The sequence below is a fragment of the Gracilinanus agilis genome, chromosome 1 (assembly GCF_016433145.1).
Source record: "Gracilinanus agilis isolate LMUSP501 chromosome 1, AgileGrace, whole genome shotgun sequence".
Lineage (NCBI taxonomy): Eukaryota > Metazoa > Chordata > Mammalia > Didelphimorphia > Didelphidae > Gracilinanus > Gracilinanus agilis.
In genome coordinates this window covers 560200907-560226211 of record NC_058130.1, presented here as the reverse complement: position 1 = coordinate 560226211, position 25305 = coordinate 560200907, and the positions used below count along the sequence as shown (strand labels likewise).

General features: G+C 34.5%; 1 protein-coding gene across 1 annotated transcript in view; it reads right to left on the bottom strand.

Moving 5' to 3' along the window:
* Positions 1 to 25305, bottom strand: part of CEP192 (centrosomal protein 192) — a 176725-nt gene that overhangs the window by 6134 nt on the left and 145286 nt on the right. The window contains exons 37-44 of the mRNA XM_044683214.1: positions 23078 to 23183; positions 19542 to 19734; positions 10940 to 11019; positions 10362 to 10457; positions 7755 to 7955; positions 7001 to 7116; positions 1278 to 1404; positions 658 to 716 (exon numbers count right to left, since the gene is read on the bottom strand). Of these exons, the coding sequence (XP_044539149.1) occupies positions 658 to 716; positions 1278 to 1404; positions 7001 to 7116; positions 7755 to 7955; positions 10362 to 10457; positions 10940 to 11019; positions 19542 to 19734; positions 23078 to 23183 (978 nt within the window). The remainder of the gene's footprint in view (positions 1 to 657; positions 717 to 1277; positions 1405 to 7000; positions 7117 to 7754; positions 7956 to 10361; positions 10458 to 10939; positions 11020 to 19541; positions 19735 to 23077; positions 23184 to 25305) is intronic.

Sequence of the window (25305 nt, the reverse complement as noted above, 5' to 3'; positions counted from 1 at the left end):
TCTCCACTCCTGAGCTAAATAAATGCACAGAGTTAATTCAAAATCCATGGAAAGAAAAGGAAAGCCACAGGAGTACCATCATAAGATAAAAAAAGATTAAGCAACCAGTAATGAAAACTATACAATGCTGAGTGGAGAAGATAAAAACCAGACAGAAAACAATTAGCATAGAACTTTCCAATAAAATCTGGGGAGAAAATTCTTTTTAATCATAATTAAAATCCTTTATGCTCCAAAATACTTATTATATCACTACAATTCAATCAAGAACTCAAAAGGAAAGAATGGAATCTAATGTAAATTTCAGCATATCCTATTTCCAAGAGAGTTGAAGTAATTAGAAACATGTAAATGAACAACATTCTGCTCTAATCCTTTTGGGAAAATCAAAGTATATATTTTCTACAGAATTTTTGGATATCTAGAAAATAGCAGGCCCTACTGTATCAACAACTGTGCTGTTCTATTCTCTGAAACAGTTTGTGATAATTGTTTGTGCAAATAATAATATACCTAAATAGATTCTGAGGTTGAAAAGATAAGATGATAGTGATAGGCAAAACTACAAAGCCTTGGAGTAGGGTCTAGAGCTACTAGAACCTTATGGAAAGTCATAGAAAAAGCCTGTTACAAAATTTTTGTTTATATTTAACTCACCTCAAAGAATATTTTGAATGCCTGACGGAGAAAGGCTCTCTGGGACTTAAAAACTTCAGCTGGAATTTAATATAAAACACTTTTAAAAACAGCATTCAAACTATTTCCATAGATACCATACCACAGTTTAAATAAACCATGCCTTTCATAAACTAAAATTTTATTTCAGTAAGACTTAGATACAATCATATGGAAATACATGCTTTGTTAAGCAGAACACACACTGAGGAGCAGTTTAAAAAAATTTTATGAATGAAACTTACATGTGAATTTATTCTAATTTAGAAAGATTAATTATGTTACTCAGAAAAACATGTACCAAATGACAAGAAAATGAATTAGAAAGAGAAAAAAAAACAATAAAAATAAAAGAAATAAAATAAAACATAATACATAGATTTAGTCACTTTTAGTTGTCAAATAAAACACCAGGGTCTTTATGTGGATATGTAAAATTTCTTCAATTGAAGAAATACCTTTAAAAAACAATTTTTTTGGCTCTACATATAAAGCTTAAGAACTTATATACTTATAATTTATCTATCTAGATATGTATACAAAATAATCATCTTTACTCTTTCTTTAACTTCCAAAAATTGACAGAAAGTTGTTAAACTTACCAAGTGAGTAGAGAAAGAATTATTCCGTAAATTGACTTTTACAGTTCTTGATTCTCCAACTCTAACTGGAAGAAATACATATACATCTTGTGGGGCATAAACTCCTCGCTGAGTCACATCACCTTGCCTGGTTTAGAAAATAGGGATTAAGTTACTTAGTTAAAATAGGAATTTAAATCCAAGTTATATCTTTAAAAAGTTAACTTTAATTATTTCCTGTACAAGAAGTTAAAAATGGCTAGAGTAGGAACACTAAACTTTAGCTAATGATGCCCAAGTTGAAACAAGTACTAATATGGTTCATTAACTTTCTCCTATCATGTATGCCTTTTGAATAACTCCCAGTGTGATCTTTTTTCTTTCTTTCTTTTTTTTTTTTTTGAAACCCATGCTAAGTATCAGTTCCTAAGCAAAAGAGTGATAAGGGCTAGGCAACTGGAGTCAAGTGACTTGCCCAGAGACAGATAGCTAGAAAGTACCTGGGGTCAGATTTGAACAGATCTTCCACCTCCGGGCCTAGCCCTCCATCTCCTGAGCCACCTACTGGCCCCTTTAAGTGTGATTTTTAAGGTTGTCCTTTCGAGAGGAAGTGTTGGAAGTGTCAATATTTTTATCCTCAAGTTAAATTAATAAGCACTTATTAAGCACATATTTAAACTGAGGAAAAAGATAATCCCTGTTCTCAAGGACCTCATAGATTATGCAAACAACTAAAAACAAATAGTCCATATATGATAAATTGTAATGGATCTCAGAGGAAAGGCACTAGCATTTAGAAGTACAGAAAAAAAGTCTTCTTGTAGAAGATGGAATTTTAGAAGCCAAGAGGTGTAGATGAGGAGAAAGAACATTAAATGCCCAGAGTCAGGAGGGTGAATAAAGTATAAAAAGACTGTTAAGATAGGAAGAGGTCTGCCTTGGAGCCACTACACAGTATTGACTCCAAGACAGAAGGTAAGGGTTTAAAAAAAAAAAAAAAAGATAGGAAGAGGCAATGTTATAAAGGACTTTGATGTAATCGACTTTGTTACTAGCAGCAATGATACCGGACAATCTCAAGAGACTTATAAGAAAGAACTGTAGGAGCAGAAACACAGAAGAAAACATATGATTTTTCACTTGTTTATATGGGTATAGGATGAGGGGTTTTGTTTTTTAAAAGATTACAAAAATGAATAACATGGAAATAAGTAATGAGTGACACTACATGTATAACCCAGTGAAATTGCTTGTTGGCTCCAGGAGTGAGGAGGGAAAGAACATGAATCATGTAACCATGGAAAAATGCTTAAAAATAAGTTAATAAAAAAACCACAAACAAATAAATAAATGAAGGACTTTGAATGCCAAACAGGATTTTATAGCTGAACCTGGAGGTGATAGGAAACAATTTGAATTGACTGACTATGAAGATGACACAGTCAGTTCTGCCCTTTAAAAAAATAAATTTGACAAGTGATTAAGATGCCACAGGGGAGAGGCCTGAGGCAAAAATCATAAGGCTTCTGCAATTGAATCCAGGGATGAAGTAATGAAGATGTGCACCAGATGTTAGGAGTATCAGAGAAAGGGTGTATATATGAGAAGTGTTAGAAAGGTAGATTTGATAGGATCTGGTATGGCAACTCACTGAATAAGGGAAATAGGGAGCATGAGAAGCTGAACATGTAGGTTGTGAGCCTGGATGACTGGGTTGTGGCCTTACTAGTAAAGTTATGAAAACATGGAAGGAATAGATATAGGTAATATGCTTTTGAAAATGATTTCCTATAGCAGTACACATTTTAAAAAACATGTTAAGTATTTTAAAAAATTAGACTGATAACTTTTGTTTCTATCAGTTGTTTCTGAATATGCACCTCAAAATGCCTTCTGCAGAACTAAACCCTCTCCTAATGAAGAAAAACAGCTAAGCAAAAAAAAAAAAAAAACATAAAATGAAAGGGACAGCATATGCAAACATTCTGACTCTGAAGCCCCTGTGGTCCCCTGGCCTTTCTCCTGAGAAAAGAGAGAGATGTCATTTATCTATTTTCTAAGAACAAGTCAATTTAGTATAATTAATCTGTGAAAGGCATTTATTAAGCACTTACTTCTGTTCTAGGCAATATGCTAAAGACTGTGTTTTTTGTGGTCTTATTTTTAAAAAAGCAAAAACAGCTGTTGTCCTCAAAGTTTACATTGTAAAAAGGGTGACAACAGGAATGTAAATAGGTATATACAGCAGACATACAGAATATAGAGAAGGCAGTAGTAATGGGAAGGTAGGTGGAAGAAAAATAGATGACCTCCTGCATAAAATGCCATTTGAGCTAAATCTGTTTAGTTTAACTAAGAAAAAGAGATAACAGAAAAAAAGAAAGCAGGGATGGTTAGGACATGTGAGGGATCGTTCCAGAAATACTTATAGGTAAGTATATGCTAGAGGAAACTAGAGAGGAAAAGAAAAAGAGGACTTGGTCTTGGTAAAGAGAAGGCCCAGCTTCATCAGATAATGGAATGGAGGGAGGAAGGAAAGTTTTAAGCATTTCTATATCAGCTATTACATGCCGGAAATGATGTTAAGTGCTTTTACAAATACCTCACTTGGTTGTCACAACAACCCTAGGAGAGTGAGGTGCTCTTTGTAGGTGAAGAAATGGAGGCAAACAGGTTAAGTGATTTGACCAGGGCCACAATGCTAGTGAGACTGAGACCAAATTTGAACTCGGGCCCAGCATTCTCTCTCTATATTGTGCCACCAATTGACTGAGGAGGTAGGAGGGAATAATTTCAGAGGAACAGAATATACATGAAGAGTAGTGAGATGAAGGAGCTTTTGGCAAATGGTCTCAATTTTTTCATGAAGAGGTGAGGTCTTCAAATGAGAGAAGAGGGGAAAGGGTGTCATGAGAGATCTGAAGACGAGAACAGTCACTGTGGTGTTGAAGATAAAGAATTGATTAGGCAGTAGTAGATTGCCTGCTACAGGTGAGGGCCAAGATTAGAGATTAGTCTGTAGGGCAGCTGGGTGGTGCAGGTGAGGGCCAAGATTAGAGATTAGTCTGTAGGGCAGCTGGGTGGTGCAGCCAGGCCTGAAGTCAAAAGACTCATCTTTGTGAGTTCAAATCTGGCCTCAGAAACTTAGCTATGTGACCCTGGGCACTTAACCCCTGTATGTTCCAGTTTTCTCATCTGTAAAATGAGCTGGAGAAGGAAATGGCAAACCTCTCTAGGATCTTTACCAAGAGAACTCCAAATGGGGTTACAGTGAGACATGACCCCAAAACAACAAATCTGTAGTGGGTCTAGTCAGCATAGTTTCCTGCCTTTTTCTAGATTTGACCAGCAACATGTGCAAAGGAGCCAGATAAGAGTAATCCAGGAGTGGGCTTTGAGAAAGAGTGCTAGGTCAGAAGAGCAAGGTTAAGAGCAGAGCAGAGATTCTTAACCCAGCACCTGTAGCCTGCTATATGGATTTAGGGGGTCCATTAACTGGATCAAAAAGAATTATATCTTTATTTTCACTTCAATCCTTGAAATTTAGCATTTCCTTCAATTATTTAAAAAATTATTCTAAGAATTATTAAGCCTCATAGACATCTTGAACTCAAAACAAACTAATTATCTCTGGCTCAAACTTCATTAATATTTTTAAATCCACATCTTCCCAGGAACTCAGGTGCACAACCTAGATAAAATCCTTGACTCCTCACTCTTACCACCCTGTGCCCAGCCTATATCCAATCTGTTACCGCATCCCAGCAGCTCTACATTAGTAATACTGTATTATATGTCCCTATATCTCCTTTGACACTCCTGTTTTCCTGGTTTGGGTGTTCATAATCTCACATCTAGACAACTGAAATAGTCTTCTGATTCTTGAGAGTGCCTCAAGTGTCTCCCCACTTCTGTTTATCTTCAACTTAGCTAAGGATTGTCTTTGTTGAGCTACAAGGATTATCAAGAGCTGACCATATCACCCCTCAGCTTGACACAGTTCCAGTGGCTGCTCTTATTTCCAAGATCAAATATAAAAATCCCATCTGGATTTTAAAGCCCTTCGTGATTTGGCCATTTCTTACCTTTCAGTCTTCTTATATCTATTCACCCCTACAGTGTGTAGGAGTCTAGTGACACTCCTCCTTGCTGTTCCTCCCATGAGATACTATCACCTGATTGTTAGTTTCCAGGGATGTCCCACATACTTGAGACGTTCTCCCTTTTTGTGTCTACCACCAGGATTCTTTCAAATCCCAGACTTCTTTAAGAATCATTTTTCTGTAGCCTATAATGCTGCTAGTGCTTTGCTTCTAAGATTATCTTCAATATATCCTCTATATATCATATTTGTATGTATGTTGATTCTCCTATTAGACTGTGAGCTCCTTGGGAAGAGACTGTTTTTTGCCTCTCTGTATTAAGTATGTGCTTAACATAGTGCCTGGCACATAAATACTTAATAAATGCTTTGATTGATTGATTTGATTTGATTGATTGAGGAGGGATCCATAGGCTTCATGAAGCTGCCAAAAATAAGAAGATTTAAAAATTCTTGGAGTAAAGAATAGTGTAGAGTTCAGATGGTTCAACCATAATGTTGACATTGGGAAAAGAGGAAAACAGATACAGTATAGGAATGATGGTGGAAGGACTGAAGGTCAAAATATGGATGAAGAACATGATTGAAGACATAAATAAGGCATGGGGAAATCAAGAATAAAAGATTATGACTAGATAGTTTAATTTCCTTTTCATGTTCTTTCATTTAATGACACTGACTGTATTTTTTTTTTTTTTTTGGTTCTGTTTATTCCAACACCATACCAGCTTATATAAATTTTCCTATGTTTCTCTCAATAACTTGTATACATTATTTCTTACTGCATAAGGTTTCAGAGTTCTTTTTATCATGTTTTGGTGACTGGACTGCAACAATTAAACTTACCTAAAAGATAGTTAATAAAAGTTGGAAGTAATTATTTACTTATTTTTCATTTCAGAGCTGGAATATGAACTAGGTCAAGCTCAAGTTACTGTAATTGTGTGCTATGTCTTGTCATCTTTATTCATTCCCCCAAGTGGTATGTATTTTGACCTTTGCTTTAATGATAATCAAACTGCAGCGACAGCTGCGTGTAAAATGATTGCTTCTTCAGGAGTTAGTAGTTCACATTTGTTAAGTGAGTCAACTTCATTTACTATGATTATCACCATGTCTATTGCTTTCCTACTTGTTTCTTCAAAGAAATTAATGAAAAATATACATGTTACTGAATAGTCAGTAAAAGCCTCATTTCTTAATTCTTAACTGTATTCCCAAAACATTTGACGCCATCTTCTTGTGCTTATATTTATATTAAAACCACTGAGTATCAATGTTTATATTGACAAAATCTTCCAAATAATTAAAGTTCTTCAGAGTTTTCCTTATTTCTTTATCCTCTGCAACAAAGAATGGCACATAATTGCAACTCTGGCTAAACTTATGTTCAAAATGAATACGAATGAACAGGTTTATAATAAATTCAATAAGTGATTAATAAACCAGCCATTCTTTAGTAATAAATCGTAAAAAAACCATTTTTTCCATTTGTTAAGTGCCCTGAGCTTTACATCTAAAGTTTGTTGACATGAACCAGTTTAATAAAATATACCATCATTAAAACTATATTAAGAAATCTGCATTTTATATACACATATCTCTCCAAAAATTTTAAGCGTGGCATAAAACAAACACATACCGAGGTACAAAAGCAGAAGCCTCAGAGCCAGTTTGTTTTCTGGACCTACATAGATTATCTGTTTTTATCAGAGCATGTGTAGACACTTTTTCTGATCCAGCTTCTGGCCCAGTACTCTATTAGAAAGAAAGATATGAAAAGTGGGGAAAAACATTCTTGGTCATGTGAAAACAATGAAGCTATAAGAAAGTTATTTCTTAATACCACTTTACAATCTATAAAGCATTTTCACCTAGATTTTCTAATTTGATCTCACAGCAACACCAAGATAGAGAAGATAGTTTTTATCCACACTTGACCAATGTGGAACCTGAGGCTCTGGTAGGTTAAGTGACTTGTCCAAGTTCAGAGAAATAATCAGTGGCAGAGCCCACAACTAGAGCCCAGGTTTCCAGATGTCTCGTCCATCTTTCTTACTTCTATGTCAAAACTTTTATAAAGAAGCAAAAGATATAAAATCTCTCCAGCTTAAAACATCTTAAATGTGGTAGTTATGGATTTATCATTTGTCATAGTTAATACATTAAAATAATTAAGTCAATAATTAATTATCCCCCAATTTTACTTATGAGTTTTAAATGCCTGTAATCACACATGCCAGTCTCCATCTGTAGATACAGCTACTATGTGTAACAGTAAGAAAACTGCTTAAAAAGAAAGCAATCTTTCCCAACTCCTCTCCACCAAAAAGGAATACAAAGGTAACTTTCACTAATAGCATCTAAAAGCATAATATTCATTTTTTAAAAGTTACTTTAGCTACAGGAATTAAATTATAATACGTAACACTTAAGAAACATTTAATACATGTTTTTTTTTCATCCATAATACTCACCACTCCAGATAGCAGGAATCGCAGTGCATGTTTAATGTGAGGTTCTGCACTGGGATAACACTCGACTTCCCAAAACTGAGCATAATTTCCTTTATCTCTTGGTAAAAAAGTGATAGCAATCTATAAAATATACATAAGAGCTTTTGTGACATTTCATCTCATTATTACTAACCGTTGATACTTCTATTTCTCTGTTACTCTGCCAATAAGCTTTCATATGAAGAAAGAAGCAACAAATGCATAGAGTTGGTCATATTTGTAACTTTTTAGGAAAAAAATGTTAATTTTATTTCAAGTGGACTAACTTAATTCTAGGTCCAATGTACTTTATATAAATCAACACCTCCAAAAGTACATTATTCGGGGTGGGGGGCAGTTTTCAAATTACACTACAGCTGTTGTGTAGGAAAGCTAAATGAGGAAGAAGGCTGGAAAAGGTTCAGTATATTAAATCACAGATACATAATCAAGGGTTTTGGGATGTATTCATTTATTGTATTCATTATGTAACCCTCTACTGTCCAAAAGACAAGAGCTAAAATTTATGATAAATCTATAAGGCAAAAGTTTTAAAAGTATGAATATGGCATTAAATGTCTTTGAAACATCAAAATATTTCTGTTGCATTTTGTTCTTGATATGACTAGTGCTATTTAAAGGTGCTAATAGTTTTCAGACCATCTTATGTGATTATGTGATTCCAGCCAAATGACCAATCACAGTACTGAGGGAACTCCAAACTGACATTTATATACTAAACCTGATTATGTAAATAAGTAGCAACTTAATGGAAGGGTAGCTCATAGTTCAGCAAATATAGGAGCTGATAAAATCTTTATCATGCACCCCAAAGTTACACAAAACAATTGGATGAGATATTTGGTCTCTTCACACCACTGACCTTATGAGTATAAGCAAACAACTCATTCTGAAGCTATATGTGAAGGATATAGTAGATAAGTTCTATAAAGACTAATAAAAATATTCCAAAGTCAGTACATATATTTAATACCCAGTAACAACAAAGTGAAAATGGGCATGGGAAGAGGACAATGTTGGAAAATAGTTTGGGATCAAGGATCTAAAGAGACCAAAGACTTAAAGACTCTCTGGAAAACTCCTATCTGTACATCTTATATTTTTTCTTTAAGAAGAGTCATGAGGCCCTGGAAAGCAATAAAAAAAATACAAAAAAATTAAGTTGCTTGTATTTTAACAGAGAGGGTATGACTGGATATAAACATAGTATTTTGGAATCAATTAAGTCTATATGCAGTCAAACCACTGGCTGGTTGAAGTAAATGTCAAAATTTACACTAAAAAATGCAAAAGAATAATGGAGGACACTGAAAACAATCATAGTAATGAAAACATGAAACTGGCCTCCAAAAATGGATAAAAATAAAGGACAAACGTGTAACGATCACCATAAAGAGCTATAACAAATCTCTGAAACTACATTAACCAGCAAACACAATCTCCAAGCTAATCAGAAAGACAAGGCAGCCAGGGGACAAAATAGTAATTTAGAATATAAGCACACTTACAAAAAACACAACTGGGGGGAGATAACAAGTTTAATGATAGTAACTCCAAAATAGTAAAAATATTTGAGAAAATATAAATGATATTACCCAGGGAAATTCTATAGATGAGATTTGCAGGAAAATAGATGGAAAATGGGACATAAGGCTCATTGGCTTTACAGTGATTTTGACAACTGTAGAATCCTGAGAGTAAATTTATCATATGAAGTAGAAATGGCACTAAAGATGATGAAAAAAATCAGGAAGAAGTAAAAAATCTAGTCAACTATATGCTAAAGAAATCTATCTTCAAATTCACAAACGTTAAAGCCAGTTAGAGAATAACTTTTTTAAGTTGTGAGGGGAAGTTTTTTTTTAAAGTAAAAGTTTATTAGCTATGGAAAAGATTATCAGCTATTCTTCTTTTTTTTAAAGCAAGACCTCAACTACTTCTGAGTATACATCTAATTTCTCATCTTTGTAAGTCTTTTTAGTATACTCTATATACACAATAAGATATCCTTGACAAAAATATAAGACATGTAGGCTTTTTACAGGCAGTTTTCAAATGTGCACAACATTTCTGTAGTTACTCTGTGGTAACTCAACTATCTGAGAATCGTAGCAAAGATAAGAGTCTATTGTGTTTTCTGGTTTTAAGAAAGCATCTAACTCAGTAAAGCAATACATACTCTGTAAATTGCTTTCCATTACCTAGACTCTTAAATGGCTTTCCATGTCAATAACTATTTGTTTATTATATGTAGAACATAAGCTCCTCTAGGACATGGGCCACCTCATTTTTGTATTTCTATCACTAGCTCAGCAGCTAGGATATAATAGTTGCTTAATTTACTATTGATTGAGGGTTGGCCAGGGGAATATGACATGATTATGAGAAAAATGTTCATCTCTGTGAAGTTAACTGTCCCATATAAGATCAAGTCTAATGAAGTTAACTTTTCTTTAACAGTGTGCTCAACAAAGATATTGCCCTCACCTTCTGTTTTCCATGACCTTCTAAGGTACCAGAAATACGAGAACATCTAAAAGCTGTGTAAGTAGCTCTAAAGACATCTCCGCTTTCATCAACATCCTACACAAAGGAAAAATAAAAATAATATAAAAATTAAATAAGAACAAAGATGAATTCCTCACTAAGAATAGCACTTCATACATTTGTATGGCACTTTACTATTTTACAAAATACATTCAAGTTATTTAATCTTCATAGCCATCTCATGTGACAGAAAAAGAAAACTTAGAAATGATAAAACAACACAAAGTTTAATAAGCAGTGAAACTGACTAGAACTCAAGTCTTAAGGATCCTAGTTCAATGTTCTATTATACATGATTAATTTCTACCAAATTTCTAAAGGGGAAAGTGAAAAAGGAGAATCCATTGACATAAAAAAGACAGAATGAATGATTTCACAATAAAGCTAGCATACTGATGTGTGAGCATGTATTAGGATCAAGTTCAAATATAGCAACAAAAAAATGGAGTTAATAAATTTTCTGGCAAGAAAAATTAACAGGAAATTATAAATTATATAGTTTAAATTGCTGTGACAACCTTGACATAAGTTGGAGCAAAAGATGATAAATTCCACTTTGCTTCTTCATCACCATTATTTTCAAGTTCCAGATAATTTTCTAAAAGGAGAACATAAATGCTTAAGTCAAACCAACTCAAGAAAGTTACTCAGATAATGTAAAAAGGGCAAAAAATACTTTAAGTCACCTTTCACTTCTTATTTCATTGAAGTTGTTAATAGTCTTCCTCGGAGATCTCATACAGCACTCTAATTTTCTAGGTCTCTGATGCATTTATCAGACAGTATTGTATTTAACAGCTATGATGATGGGTTATCTTCCAAAGTAAGTGTCTAATTGAGTACAGAAATTGTCTCTCATCTAATTTTTATCTCTTTTCAGGATCTATATCAAAGACCTCAGTACACAGTAGGTACTTAAATGCTGGCTACCTTATATTTTTTGTAATTCATCAAAAGTCTTTTTTTTTTCAAAGTAGCATTTATTACATTTCTCTACATTTGTACATATGTACAGATTTTCTTGCAGTATCATTCTTAAGTTTGGAGATACAAAGTATTTCCTTTATAAGGACATACATATGATTAATATAGTTGTAAAAGGATGTAAAATAAAATTGCAATTAATATAGTATGATCCAATTTGAAAGACAAGAAACAGGGTATTTTTAGGAAGCATTACACGGGAGATATGTCACAAAAAAAATTTTTTTTAAGGTCCAAATCAATCAGTACCAATACTGTACCTGAAAGAAATTAACATCTTTGAAACTATTAACTCTCAAATTTTGTAAATCGTTATAGGAAAAGTTAAGTTAAAGTGTGTAAGTTTGCAGAGGGCAGAAGCATGGGCAGCAGAGTACAGGATTCTGGAATCCTGTGGAGAGAGCTAGACTGTTCTGAAAGACAGTTGGGCCTTGAGTTGGGTCTTTGCTCTGGGTTTGGGCCTGGAGAGACTAGCTACTTTCCCTTGGTTGCTTCTACATTGCGGCTCTGTTATCCTGCTTCCTTGCTACCCAATTGATATCTACATAGTTCCTGGTGTGATCCTGAATTCATCTGGGCCATCTGTCAGTAATATTTGGTCTGGGGTCCTTCTGGATCCAGGACCTTTTCTTGGGCTCTGTCTTGCCTAACTGCCAAAACCCACTACCTTCTATTACCACCAAAATGGGTGGGTGGGTGTGTTTTGGGTCAGTGTAGGTTTATTTATATTAGGGTCTGTGTTTTAGACAGATAGGTAAGTTCAGTGTAGGTTAAAATCCAAGAAGACTCCTGGTAACAGGACATTTAGATCTGGAGGGGTTTAGTTAGAAGACATCATCTATTCTTTGTTACATACTGGTCTGTAAAGCCTCAGGAAAGGCTTTGCCTGGACTGGGCCAGTCAGTCCACAACTGACCTTCCCAAACAGTTAGTCTTCTGATATTAGCCTTTAAGTAAACATACTAAATATCAACCTAACATTATAGTTGGCTGAGCCAGAAGGTTTGAACCTTAATTACTTTTGGGAAAGGCTGGAAGGAATATTTTCCCAAAACTTAGTATCAGTGATCTTACTGACAGTTGACAGGGAACTGTGAGCTGACAGTTTTGGAACTTAGTACCAGCAGGCAGTAAAATTCTAAGGAGCTTGTGGCAGTGAAGGAGCTGTCTTTCAGCTCATCAATCAAATAGAAAGCTGTCAGTCAAAATTACCAGATTCTGTCCACTATCCAGTGCTGAAGTGTTGAATTAAAGATCTTAGAGGTTTACTTTGCTAGTGTAGCTTCTGATTTTGCACAACCAATTGTTTATCAGGTATTATTCCCTCATTATTCCTATATGGTTGCCAACATGTTACAGGGAATAATGGAAGCTGTGTATGCTTATTTGATGTGGATACTATATCTGTTTTTTGACAATGATTCCTAATTATTGTTACACATTACTTGGCTGAGAATTGCTGAAGCCATTACTGAGATTGTCAATGTAATATGTCTGTTCATTCTTACTGGTTGTTTTGACAGGTTTTGCGATTGTGTACAAGTAAAAAATTGTTGGATTTTTATTGTAACTCTATGTGAAATCAAGGGTGTTTTAACTTGGATATTCAGAGACTCAGAGATGAAACAGATGATGGTACTAATGTAAGCAAAGCTGGATATGATGGGAAAATGTTTTAATGCAACTCTTGTAAATAACAATGTAAATGGCAAAAATACTGGTTTTGAATTTAAGAATGTTGATATGATTGGTGTTGAGAAATTATCAGAGAAGTGATATAACATCAAAGACTCCCAATAGGCTAGAAAGGGAAACACAGGCCCTAAATACAAATCCTGCTTCCCTGCCCTGTTCCCTTTATGAGACCTGCCTTTTATTTCACCTTTTTTTTTTTTTATTTCACAGTCACACGAGCAGTTCTCAGCTGCAGAGTTAGATGCAATTAAAAGGATGAAACCCCAGGTATTTTAATGAGCCTAACAAAGTGATCAGAGAATTTAAATGGGCAGTGAAAATCTCTGATCCAGACTATGCTGATTTCTTTCTTCTCATGGAAGAATTATTAATGAAAAGGGAGAACAATTTATTGAACAAACTAGGAATAACCCTCCTTTAATACCGTGGCCAGAGCAGTATGAAGAACTGGATTTAAATTTGGTGGACAATTATAGAAATCTAAAACAAGCTAGAGAATCTATAAATGAGGTTATGAAAAGGAAGACCTAATACATGATCTAAATCTGAGAGAATTAAACAAGATATTAAAAACCAGCAGCTTTTCTAGACAAATTAATGGATGCAGCAGAGTTGCAATTGGGTCTTGATGGTTTGGCTGAAGAGGCAATTGCTCGTATAAAAAGATTGTTAAGAATGCTTGCTCAGCAGTAAGGCAATTTTTTAAGAACAATTGTCTGGATTAGGAGACAATGAGTCTAGAGAAATTAAAGAGGAAAGCTAAATATGTATTTGCAGCTGACAGGGATAAAACTAACTGATGATAAAGATTCCATTATTGAGGACTTAAAAAGACAACTGCAAGATGCAAACAGAAAGGCAAAAGATAGTGAGGTCAAAGAAATTAAGGCAGTAGCAGCATTGAGATCAGTGCAGCCTAGAAATCAATATATTTCTAGGGAAAGGAAGTCTGGAGCCCCAGGGTCTTATATATGTAATGGTGTGGGACATTTTGTGAGGGATTGTCACTATAGGGGACAATTCTCAAAGCAAATGAATAGAGATAATGGATATAATAATAATGGTTATAATAATGGATGGAGACAGAATTTTAATGGAATAACAATAGAAATCAATATCAAGGTCAGGTTAATGGAAATGGGTGTCCCAATGCCTGTTGCCAAGGAGCTCAAGCACCAGATTTGCATACAATGCAAGATTGGGTGAAGTTAGGAGAAAGACCAAAGTACAGCCAGGTAGTTCAGAAGGGAGATCAGAACAAAGGAGCATGTTCTTTATGAAGGTGTACCTGGAGTTCTCATGTATCGGGTGAATCAGTAAAAAATAGATTTAAGGTGAATGGTATTGGATGTAATGAGGATAAAGCTAATGAATCCATAAATAATTTAATTAAAACAAATGAAAATATAATTAATGTTAATGAATGTGAGGAAAAAGAAAATTGTGATGTAAAAATAGTTGAAAATTCTAATGACTGTAATAAGGGAAAATAATGAATATAAAATGGATAAAGAAAACATGATTGTAAATGTGAACAATGGAACTAAGGTAGAGGTTAAGGGGATCAATGAGGGTAGTGTTAAATCAGAAGAATGTGATAAAGATGTAAAATCCTGGAAAAGTCATGCAATTCAAGCAGATGTGTGTTTGAATGGACAGGAGATGACTGAGCTTTGTACTGATGTTACTGTGTTAGCTCTAGTGTTGGAGACATTCCAACCATCAAACAACACAGAACCACATGTGTTTGTGACTATTGGAGACCAGATCTATGACCTTCTGGTTGATATGGGAGCGAGCAAATCAGTGCTGCAAAGTCCTTAAAATTGTAGACCTATTGGTACAATGGAAGTAATAGGAGCTACAGGAAGACCTCAAAGGGTAGCAAAATTACAACCAAAAATTATTACTTTAGGTCCACTATCTGTGGTGCATGCATTTCTTTGTATGCCAGAATGCCCAATGAATCTCTTAGGAAGAGATTTATTGTGTAAACTGAGGGCGACGATCCAGGGTACTCCCTCTGGAGATATTTCATTACGGCTTCCAGAAAAATCTTTGAAAGCCTTTCCAATCCTTTTCTTAGATTCAGTGAGTACAGAGGGTGACTTGGGTTCAGTTTATCCAATACCTGAGGACATTCCTAAGGATCTCTGGTCAAAGTCTTCTACAGATGTGGGTTTGTTGAAATCAGTCAGGGTGAGGACTATGGGAGGACCAGTTCCTTGTGTACTTCCTCAATATCCCTTGACTAAAGAAGTAATTGAGGGAGTAAGACCAATTATAGAACCCCTAATCCAACAAGGGATCATCATACCTTGCTTGTCAGAATTTAATATTCCTATTCTTCCTATTAAAAAGCCAAAGTTAGACGAGAATGGCAGACTTGTGTACCATTTTATCAAGATTTAAGGGCAGCTGGGTAGCTCAGTGGAGTGAGAGTCAGGCCTAGAGACAGGAGGTCCTAGGTTCAAACCCGGCCTCAGCCACTTCCCAGCTGTGTGACCCTGGGCAAGTCACTTGACCCCCATTGCCCACCCTTACCAATCTTCCACCTATGAGACAATACACCAAAGTACAAGGGTTAAAAAAAAAAAAAAAAGATTTAAGGGCTGTCAATGATTATGTAATCAAAACTCATCCTGTTGTACCAAGACCAGCTGCTATAATTTCTTCCATTCCAAGCCAGGCAAGATATTTCACTGTGCTAGACTTATGCTCAGCTTTTTTCTCGATTCCAATTCATGAGGATTCTCAAAAGATCTTTGCTTTTACATGGGAAAAGATACACTGGACCTGGACTAGTTTACCTCAAGGGTTCTCAGATTCACCTAGTCAATTTTTGCAAATTTTAAATAGAGATCTTAAAAGTATACAATTCAAAGAGAGTAAATTGGTGCATTTTGTGGATGATAGTCTTCTTGCATCCCCAAATGCAAAAGTGTGTTTTAGAGATAACAGGATTATTTTGTTAGAATTGTATTACAAAAGGTATATGGAATGACAGGAGAAAACCAAACCGAACCAAAAACTTAATCTGAAAAAGCTTGGTATAGAACCTAATATCTCAAATTTTTGAAAAAAATTTAAAAATATATTTTTGGATTATTCTAATTTTCATTTTCTATTTTTTAATACTTTAAAATCTTTAGGAACAATAAAAGGATTTTGAAATTCCTATTTATTACACAGTTATTAATTTCAACTTCAGGTTTAAGAAAATAAGACTTGGGGTAGACAGAAAAATTGTGTTGTCATCACAATTCCAGGCTAAGAATAATACTACCGTGCAGGGTTCTTAACCTTTTTAATGTAATGGAGCCCTTTCGTAGGCTGGTGAAACCTAAGAACCCTTCTCAGAATCATGTTTTTAAATATATCAAATAAAATTTGAAAGATTATGGAGAAAATCAGTTATAATGAAATATAGTTGTAAATTTTTCCTTTGAGTTCAGAGGCATCAAGTTAAGACCCTTGGTCCTGAGGCACAGTCCAGGTCTACTTGTTGTTCCTTACATGTAAGGTTACACTTCCCATCTCTTTGCCTGTCACTTTCTATCCCCTATATTTTGAATAAACTCTCTTCACAACTACTTCTTAGAATGCCTCATTTCATTCAAGAATCAGCTCAAAGGCTATCTTGTACAAATGTATTTGTACAAATGTTAACTTGTACACTTTACCTTAGAAATTATTGTGTATTTTTTTAAACCCTTACTTTCCATCTTAGAATCAATACTGTGTATTGGTTCCAAGGCAGAAGAGTGGTAAGGGCTGGGCAATGGGAGTTAAGTTACTTGCACAGGGTCACACAGCTAGGAAGGATCTGAATCCAGATTCGAACTCAGGACCTCCTATCTCTGGGCTTGGCTCTCAATTCACTTAGTTACCTAGCTGCTCCCTGTGTATTTACTTTTGTATATATCACATATAGATTTATTTATGTATATGTTGTCTCTCCCTTTACAATGTATGCTTCTTGAGGGCAGGTGTTATTTCTTTTTTTTTTTTTTTTCTGTATACCCTGCACTTAACACTTATGTGTGGCATAAGTGAAATGTTTAATGAAAGTTTACTAATTGAGTTTCAACACATGGAATACAAATTCTCACATGTCTTTAGTAACAACAACCTTACATTTTAAAAAATAAGAGTCTCCAAAAGTATCTAAACAGATATAACGACATAATAATCACTATTAGCAAAAGAGAGAAAATAAAATATCATATAAACCCTTAAATAGAATGTTTCAAAGAATACAACTAAATATATTATATATTTCCCTTCCTAAAAATGACAGTTTTTGCAGTCTATTTTTAAATTTACTTCCCAATATTAACTTACCCAATAAAAGAAGTATATTAAATTCTCTTAGGTCATAAAACTACATTTAGTTAAACTCATTTTCTTACATTGCTAAGTCATCATTGGTTTAACGTAGGCCTGTGATACTTAAGTCTTAGGAGACAAAGTAAGGACATACAAAGGTTTTGCTCTTCTCAAAAAAGAAGCTGGATATGGGTACAGATAGCCATTTGTTAAAAGCAAAATATGTTGGCCTTGGAAACTCTCCCGTATATAGGCTTCAACCTCAAAGATTTAAATATTTTAAATTTGAGATTCATAAAGGAAATGATCCCAAGACTTTTGAGTAAAGTATGAATTATTTAGGATTTAATATTTAGGTAGGTAGTTCTGGCTCATTTGTTCTCTGATTTCATTGCTCATTACATGTGTTAGAAAATTTCACCAAGAGGACATGGTTCTAGGGGGCAGCTGGGTAGCTCAGTGGATTGAGAGCCAGGCCTAGAGACAGGAGGCCCTAGGTTCAAATCTGGCCTCAGACACTTCTTAGCTATGTGACCCAGGGCAAGTCACTTGACCCCCATTGCCTACCCTTACCACTCTTCTGCCTTGGAGCCAATACACAGTATTGACTCTAAGATGGAAGGTAAGGGTTTAAAAAAAAAAATAAAAATAAAAAAAATAAAAAAAAGAGGACATGGTTCTGACTGCATCTATGTCCAACATACTTATATTCTACAAGCACTGTTTTGTATTATCATCATCTTCAATCCATTACAAACAAACTCCACAGTAATAGCATGAAATACTACTGCAATGTCATTTGGCTAAAAGTCCTAGAGGTGGAATGCATTTTGAGTGAAAAGGAAAAGAAAAGGCAAAATGTTTAAGCCCTGGCAATCAGTCTGCTTCATGTCATCATGTTGTTATGTACTGAGTGTATATAACAGTATATTTCTTTTAGTTTCTTGAATAGATAGTGTTTAATGTTTAAGTAATAGTGTTTGAGAAATTTAAGTTGGCTTTAGTATTATAAATCCATTTACAAAATGTTTAATACTTATTTCTATCATAAATTTGGCATCTTCATCATCATTATCCTAATAGCTAACATTTATAAATAGCTTATTATATGCCTGGTGTTGTGCTAAATACTTTACAATGATTACCTCATTTGATCCTCACAACAAACCTGGGGTAGGCACTATTTTTATCCTCACTGTACATATGAGGAAATTGGGTCAAATAGACATTGAGTGACTTGCAATAGGGTCATATAACAAGAAAATATCTGAAGTTAGATCTGAACTCAGGTTTCACTGACATCAGACTTGTTGCTATCCACCGAGCTACTTAGTCTTAGGATTCTGTAAAGACCTACTTTGTAGCTCTTCTAATCTGAATTTCTTCCACAATGAATCTTCTATCTTATAACAGTTTCATTTAATGTTTTTCTGAAATTGAAGATAATAGATAAGATATATATGTATATTTGTCCGCATGGGGTTCTTGAAATATCTGCAAATTTCCATTATTTCTATTTTCCCTGAGCCCATTATTAGAGATTACTAGCACTGATACACTATTTTAAGGTTTACAAAGAACTTTAAATAAGCTCTCTCATCTGCAACTTTGTGGTATAGGTGCTTTATTATTCTGAGGAGAAAAGTAAAGCTGGGAAAGGTTAAGTGGCTTGCTCAACGTCACACAGCTATTAAGTGTCAGAGGCAGAATACGAACTTAGAGCTTCTAGAATCTAAGCCCAGGGAGCAAAACTCCCCAAGGGTCAGAACCAGATTAAAATGTAGATGGGAAATATTTGACAAAATAAATTTAAAAAATAATGGTGTGTGAATAATGTTAATTTGTGGCTTTCTAAATTAGTTATGATGCCTGATCTGTTTCATTTTCAATTGGATACCACCACACAATGGTACCGAGTGCCCTGATTGTCAAGAAATCTGCCATTTTGAGTTTTTAAAATCCAACATTAAGATAATACTTAATTTTTGATGTTAACTCATTCTCTCGACCTTCCTCCCCCCATATTATTATATCCATCATTGCTTTATGTATAATAACAGGTAAACCACATATCACTGAGAGCTTTAACTAAGTGATTTTTGAATTTATTACCTGAGGTTTTGCCACGTTCTGTATCAGGAAAAGTGATGGTTTTATTTTTTATTTCAACTTTTGTGGAGGCTGGTTTTGTAATTGGTTTTACCATATGACTCACTGGAAACTCAGATGTTAAAAATGGTTTAAAGGCCAAGTGTGTTGAAGGACCTTCCTGAGTAATGTCTTCTCGAATTTGTACCTTTACAACCTTTTGAAATAAACCAGGGAAAGGAAATGAATGGGCATATATAGATAAATGTCCAAAAATAAGCATGTACTTGTTTTTAAATTTCGATATGCAAAGGCATGTTAATAAACTTAATAGAGAGGTGACTGCTTCTAATCAGATCTACTTGAAACAGAACTTAGACATCATATGCAAACATTCTTTCTTACAAGTACCAATTAAACTATGTCAGTGTACCATGGAGTTAATGTATCTCCAAAAGGTGATTTCTTTCTATTTTACACCCTACACTTTAATAGATCTCTTAAGAACATTAACAGCTAAATTTATAAAATGTAACCATTAGATAGAAAACTAATTTTGAGATAACCAAACCTTCAGATATCTGCCACAGGTGTCATAAATAAATATATTCAGTTCAATATGTATCATCTCTATATGGATAAGATGGGGAAAAACATAGATGGACAGTAGTTTTCAAAAAGGGTCTTGAGATTTTAATGGATTACAAGCTCAAAGTCAAGATTGCTAATGCAATCTCAGGCAGCATTGAGGGATACAATTTCCAAGAATAAATGTCAAAGTCTTGACTTTAGTGTGCCCTCAACATTTGTCATATGTAGTACTGTATCTAATTCTGGGCACTAAGAATGATAATAAGCTAGAGTGTCCAGAGGAAAGCAACAAGGATGGTGAAGGACCTTGCATTCACATCCCATAAAGATCAGTTTAAAGAAGTTAAGACATATTTAACCTTGAGTAAAAGTCAAGGTGACATAATATGACTTCAAGTATCTATAGGATTATAGTGTGAAGAAGGAAATAGATGCATTCTTTTTAGCTTCAGAGAGTGGAACCAGAAATAAAAGATGGAAGTTGCAAAGAAAATAATGTAGGCTTGATGCAAAGAAAAACTTCCAACAATCACAAGTGTCCCAATGTGGGATGGACTGCTTAGAGAGGTGGTGGGTTCCCTCTCCAAGGAAGTCTTCAAATGCTAGATAACCACTTGTACATAATATAGCATATAATATATAATAGAAGGGATTCCTTCTGGGTAGAGGTTAGACAAGATGGTCACAGAAGTCCCTTTTAACTCTGCATTCTCTTCTAACTACTGGGTGCATTCTAATGTTCTATTCTGGAACCTCTTCTTTCTCTACACTCTGTCTTGGTAACGTCCCCAGCTCTGATGAATTTACTTATCTCCATGTAGATAACTCCCAGATGGATGTACATACCCAGATCTTATCTCACTCTCTGAATTCTGGTGCAGTAATACCAATTATCTACTACTCATTTTGAACTGGACAACCCTACGACATCTCAAACTCTACATGCCCAAAACAGAACTCATACTCTTTTGACCCCCTCTTCCAAAGCTATTCCTTTTCCATTCTTTCCTTTTTCTGTCAGGGTCACCCACCATTCTTCTAGTCTTTGATGTGCACAATCTCAAGAGTCATCCTTGGCTAAACCTCACATTTCTAATCAGATACAAGAGTTTGTTGCTTCTTCCTAATATCTCTTCCATCTGTCCCCTTAACCTTATTCAAATGGTAACCATACTAATGTATATTCTCCTCACCTCTCCCTTGTACAATTTCCATAGCCTCATTGGTTTCTCTCCTCTCCAATCCATCTTTCACCTGGCTGCACAATTTATCTTCCTAAAGCACAGGCCTGATCATATAAAGCCTTTATTATAGTACAATAAACCTTAGTGGTTCCCTATTACTTCTAGAATCAAATGCTAACTCTTTGGCATTTAAACTCTTCATAATCAGACTCAAAATCATTTTTCCAGTCTTATGATATATTCTCTTACATACAATCTAGGTTCTTCCCAAATTTTCCTTCTTGTAGCTCCTCATACCCAACATTTCATCACTTGTCTATGTGCTTCTGTAATACTTAACCTCAATGAACTCCCTCCTAAATTCCTCACATTCTAAATGAAGTTTTCCTGAACCCCTATTAGCTATTAATCAGTTCCTTTTCTCCTAAAAATATTTCACATATACTAGTACATATGTATGTGCTATCTCTCTTGATAAAATATAAGCCCTTAAAGGCTATTGAATTTTTAAAAAATCCCTTAGCAAAAATTCTTAAAAAAAACTTTCTGACTGGTGTCTTTATGATTTCATGCAATAAAGAAGATCATTTGTTAAATCATAATCCAAAAATTGCAAAAGGGTGTCCTACAACACAGTTTTCAAATAACAGTCTTGATTTAAAACTCCTAGAGGCAAATAAAATGAACTCTGAGCTGAGTAATAACAATTGTACACAGTCTGTGAATATCTTAACAACTAAATACTAAATATCCTGAATTATTACTTCTTTCTTTTTAAAGTTAAAAAGTGTTCCAAAAAATTTAGCAAGGGGAGTATCTAAAATGATTTAGCAAATTGTTATCTAGTAAACTCTCAACATGCTCGGGCTTCTATGGCTCCAATTAGTAAAAAAACAAAAATTTTTTTAAAGCCTATGCATTTGTCCTACAAATGAAGAGCAGTACTATCTCCTATTAGTACTTACTGACTTAGTAATCTGAATTTTTACACATAAAATAATGAACTTATTATACTACGTTATTGCTTTTCCCTTCAAAATCTCCAGTTCTGTATTAAATTAGATTCAAGACAATAGATGAAGGAAGAAAAAGAATGAGAAAAGTGTTTTACAGCAGGAGGAATACTAGGCAAGTAAATTGCTCTATTCCTAATCCTAGAATTAACCAGTTGGGAGATCTTAAACAACTGGAGTTTGTCAAAACCTCATTTTATTTGCAATCTTGGGGTTTGGATTATATTAGCTTTAATGTCACTTAACCTTTATGGGTCTGATTCCAAGAGACAAATGGGCCTTGGATACTGACACAAAAAGAATCAATGAATAAACTGACTAAAAACAACCATTTAGGAAAAAACCCAAACATTTGTAGCCATTTAGTATGAGCTAGAAAGTGAAATTCCCCTCAATAATTTGAAAGGGAATAGCTTTAGAGTATGATAACTGAATTTAATAAGAGCAATAAAAATCATTAAGTATGTTATGTTTCATACTTTAGTTATCTGGGAAATTTACTTATGTAGAAGGCTTCATTCTCTAATGATATTTAAAAGATTTCATACCTTTTTTTCCCTTAAAGAAATAAAGCTTTTTGGGGGAAGGGAAGATTTGGAAAGTATACAGGGATGGCAGTTAGTTAGTTAAGCACTGAAACTTACTATATCCTTTCTTGTATTTTTAAAAATGAAGCATGACTGCCAGCAGCTTCACTTGTAAAGCTAATATATATAAGGTTTAACTCTTAAGGAAAAAAAGATTAAAAAAAACTCCAAACTTTACAAGTTACCTTTTTTCCATTGTCACAATGTATATAGATCAGACCACTCCATGGAAAAGCTGAGGGCTTTGTGCCAAACGATGAATTAGGACTTACAAGAATTAGTAGTCTACTCCTAAAACAAAAAGAATTTCAAATACATTAACATGTTCTATATAATAATGACAATAATCATAACAAAAAGCCAGGTCAAGCACACGATCACAGTTCTACTCTTGACAAGTATTGCCATAAATTATTTTCATTTTCCCCATAGTTACTAAAAAAAAAAAGTAATTTAGTTTCATATTATCACTTCCATTATTCAACTCAACTTTTACCATATTTTTTTATTATTTTATGATCTCAACAATCCATTGGTAAAAACCTCAAAATGAAAATTGATGAAAATAACTAGTTCTTTAAAATCACCTATATATCCCAATGTAAGAAATAAGATCTTTCCAGGACTTCTAGACACAGAAAACAGTGCTGATAGAAAGAATCCACTGACTGCCCTCAGGGAAAAAAATTCTATGCTGCAAACTCCAAGTTAGAGAGGGGCAATATTTCACAATTTTAATGACAAAAAATGCTACATGTAACCCGGAAAAAGACTTAAAATGTGAAAGGAAATTTGAATAGCAGAAAGGAATAATGTGTTCCGAAGAACACAGTAAAAGACATTAACCTAAAGTAGCAAAATTGATCATAACCATTAATGAAAAAAAGAAATACGTTCAATAAAAAGGTGCCTAAAACATGTGTAGAAAGAAAACCAGAACCGAACAAAATTATTTTTTTCAAATACCACAGGCAACAGGTAAACAAACATATAAAGACCACAAAATAAAAATAAAAAATCATTAAAAGAGTTCTTTCTTACATCATACAAAGAAATGAGTAAAAATAGAAGTTACAGAAGAGGTAATACAAAGAAAGGACTAAATCATGGACTACATTTCATAATCCTACATACAAGTGAAAGAATTTTTCGTGGGACTAAACTGAAAAACGAGAGGGTATATAAAAGAGGAGAAAGGAGAGGGAAAAAAATATGTGGTATGCTCCAGGGGAAAGAGATAGGGGTAGGGGGAAAGGGAGAGGGGAGGGGGAGCAAGAGGGAAAGAGGGAGAGGGGGAGAGGGACAGGATAGACCCTATGAACAACAAGCAAAGAGAAAGAGGGGCAAGGATCAAAAGTGCACAGGAAAAGGGGAAATTTTGTTTCAGAATTTTTTGGAGGTGAATCACACTAAGAAAAGTGGAAAGTCATGGCTCTGTAAGATTTTATAACAAGTGGGAAGAAATGGTCATGGAACAGGGCAAGGGTAATGATGAACTACATAGTTAGAGACATAGTAAAATTCTTTTCCATGGGCCAAACTTTTCTAATTTCTATTAACCTGGAAGAATTGTTATTTCAAAGAGTGAGGCACAACAGAAAAAGAGGGCAAAGGAATAAGACCTACAAGGTAATACAACACAGAAACTATTTAGAAAGAGGGAAACCAAAATAGGTACCTTAAAAGCTTTAATTCCGTAAAGAACATGGAGACCAAAGAAGGAATAAATAAACTCCTTGAATCAAAGAATAAAAGTCTAGAAGAGAAGAGAAAGCAAAAGAAAAAAATGAAGACATGGGAGCAAGAAACCCTTTTTAGAAAAAGATGCAGAAAATTAACAATTAAAATAACAATCCAAGTAAGGGAAAGAAAAAGTAGATTTTTGAAGCAAAACTCTAAAACTATGGAAAGGAGTTAAAAAAGAGGTGGACCTTATTAAGAGTAAGGGAAAGTGGGGCAGCTGGGTAGCTCAGTGGATTGAGAGCCAGGCCTAGAGACTGGAGGTCCTAGGTTCAAATCTGACCTCTTCCCACACTTCCCACCTGTGTGACCCTGGGCAAGTCACTTGACCCCAGTCACTTGACCCCCATTGCCTACCCTTACCACTCTTCCACCAAGGAACTAATGCACAGAAGTTAAGGGTTTAAAAATTAAAAAAGAGTAAAGGAAAGAAGGCCAGTGGGAAATAGGTTGTCTTAAAGTAGATTAAGATAACTGAAGAGGCAATGTATTATACTGCCTTTACAGAGAAGGGAGTGAATTCTAATTTTTAAAATTTTAGAGACAAATGGAGAAAAAATGTAAACCTAACATTCCTAACTTTACATGTGAATAGATTAAATAATCTAACAAGTGAGAGTGATAAATGGAATAAGGGGGAGGGGGAGACTGTTTACAAGAAATATACCTAGGG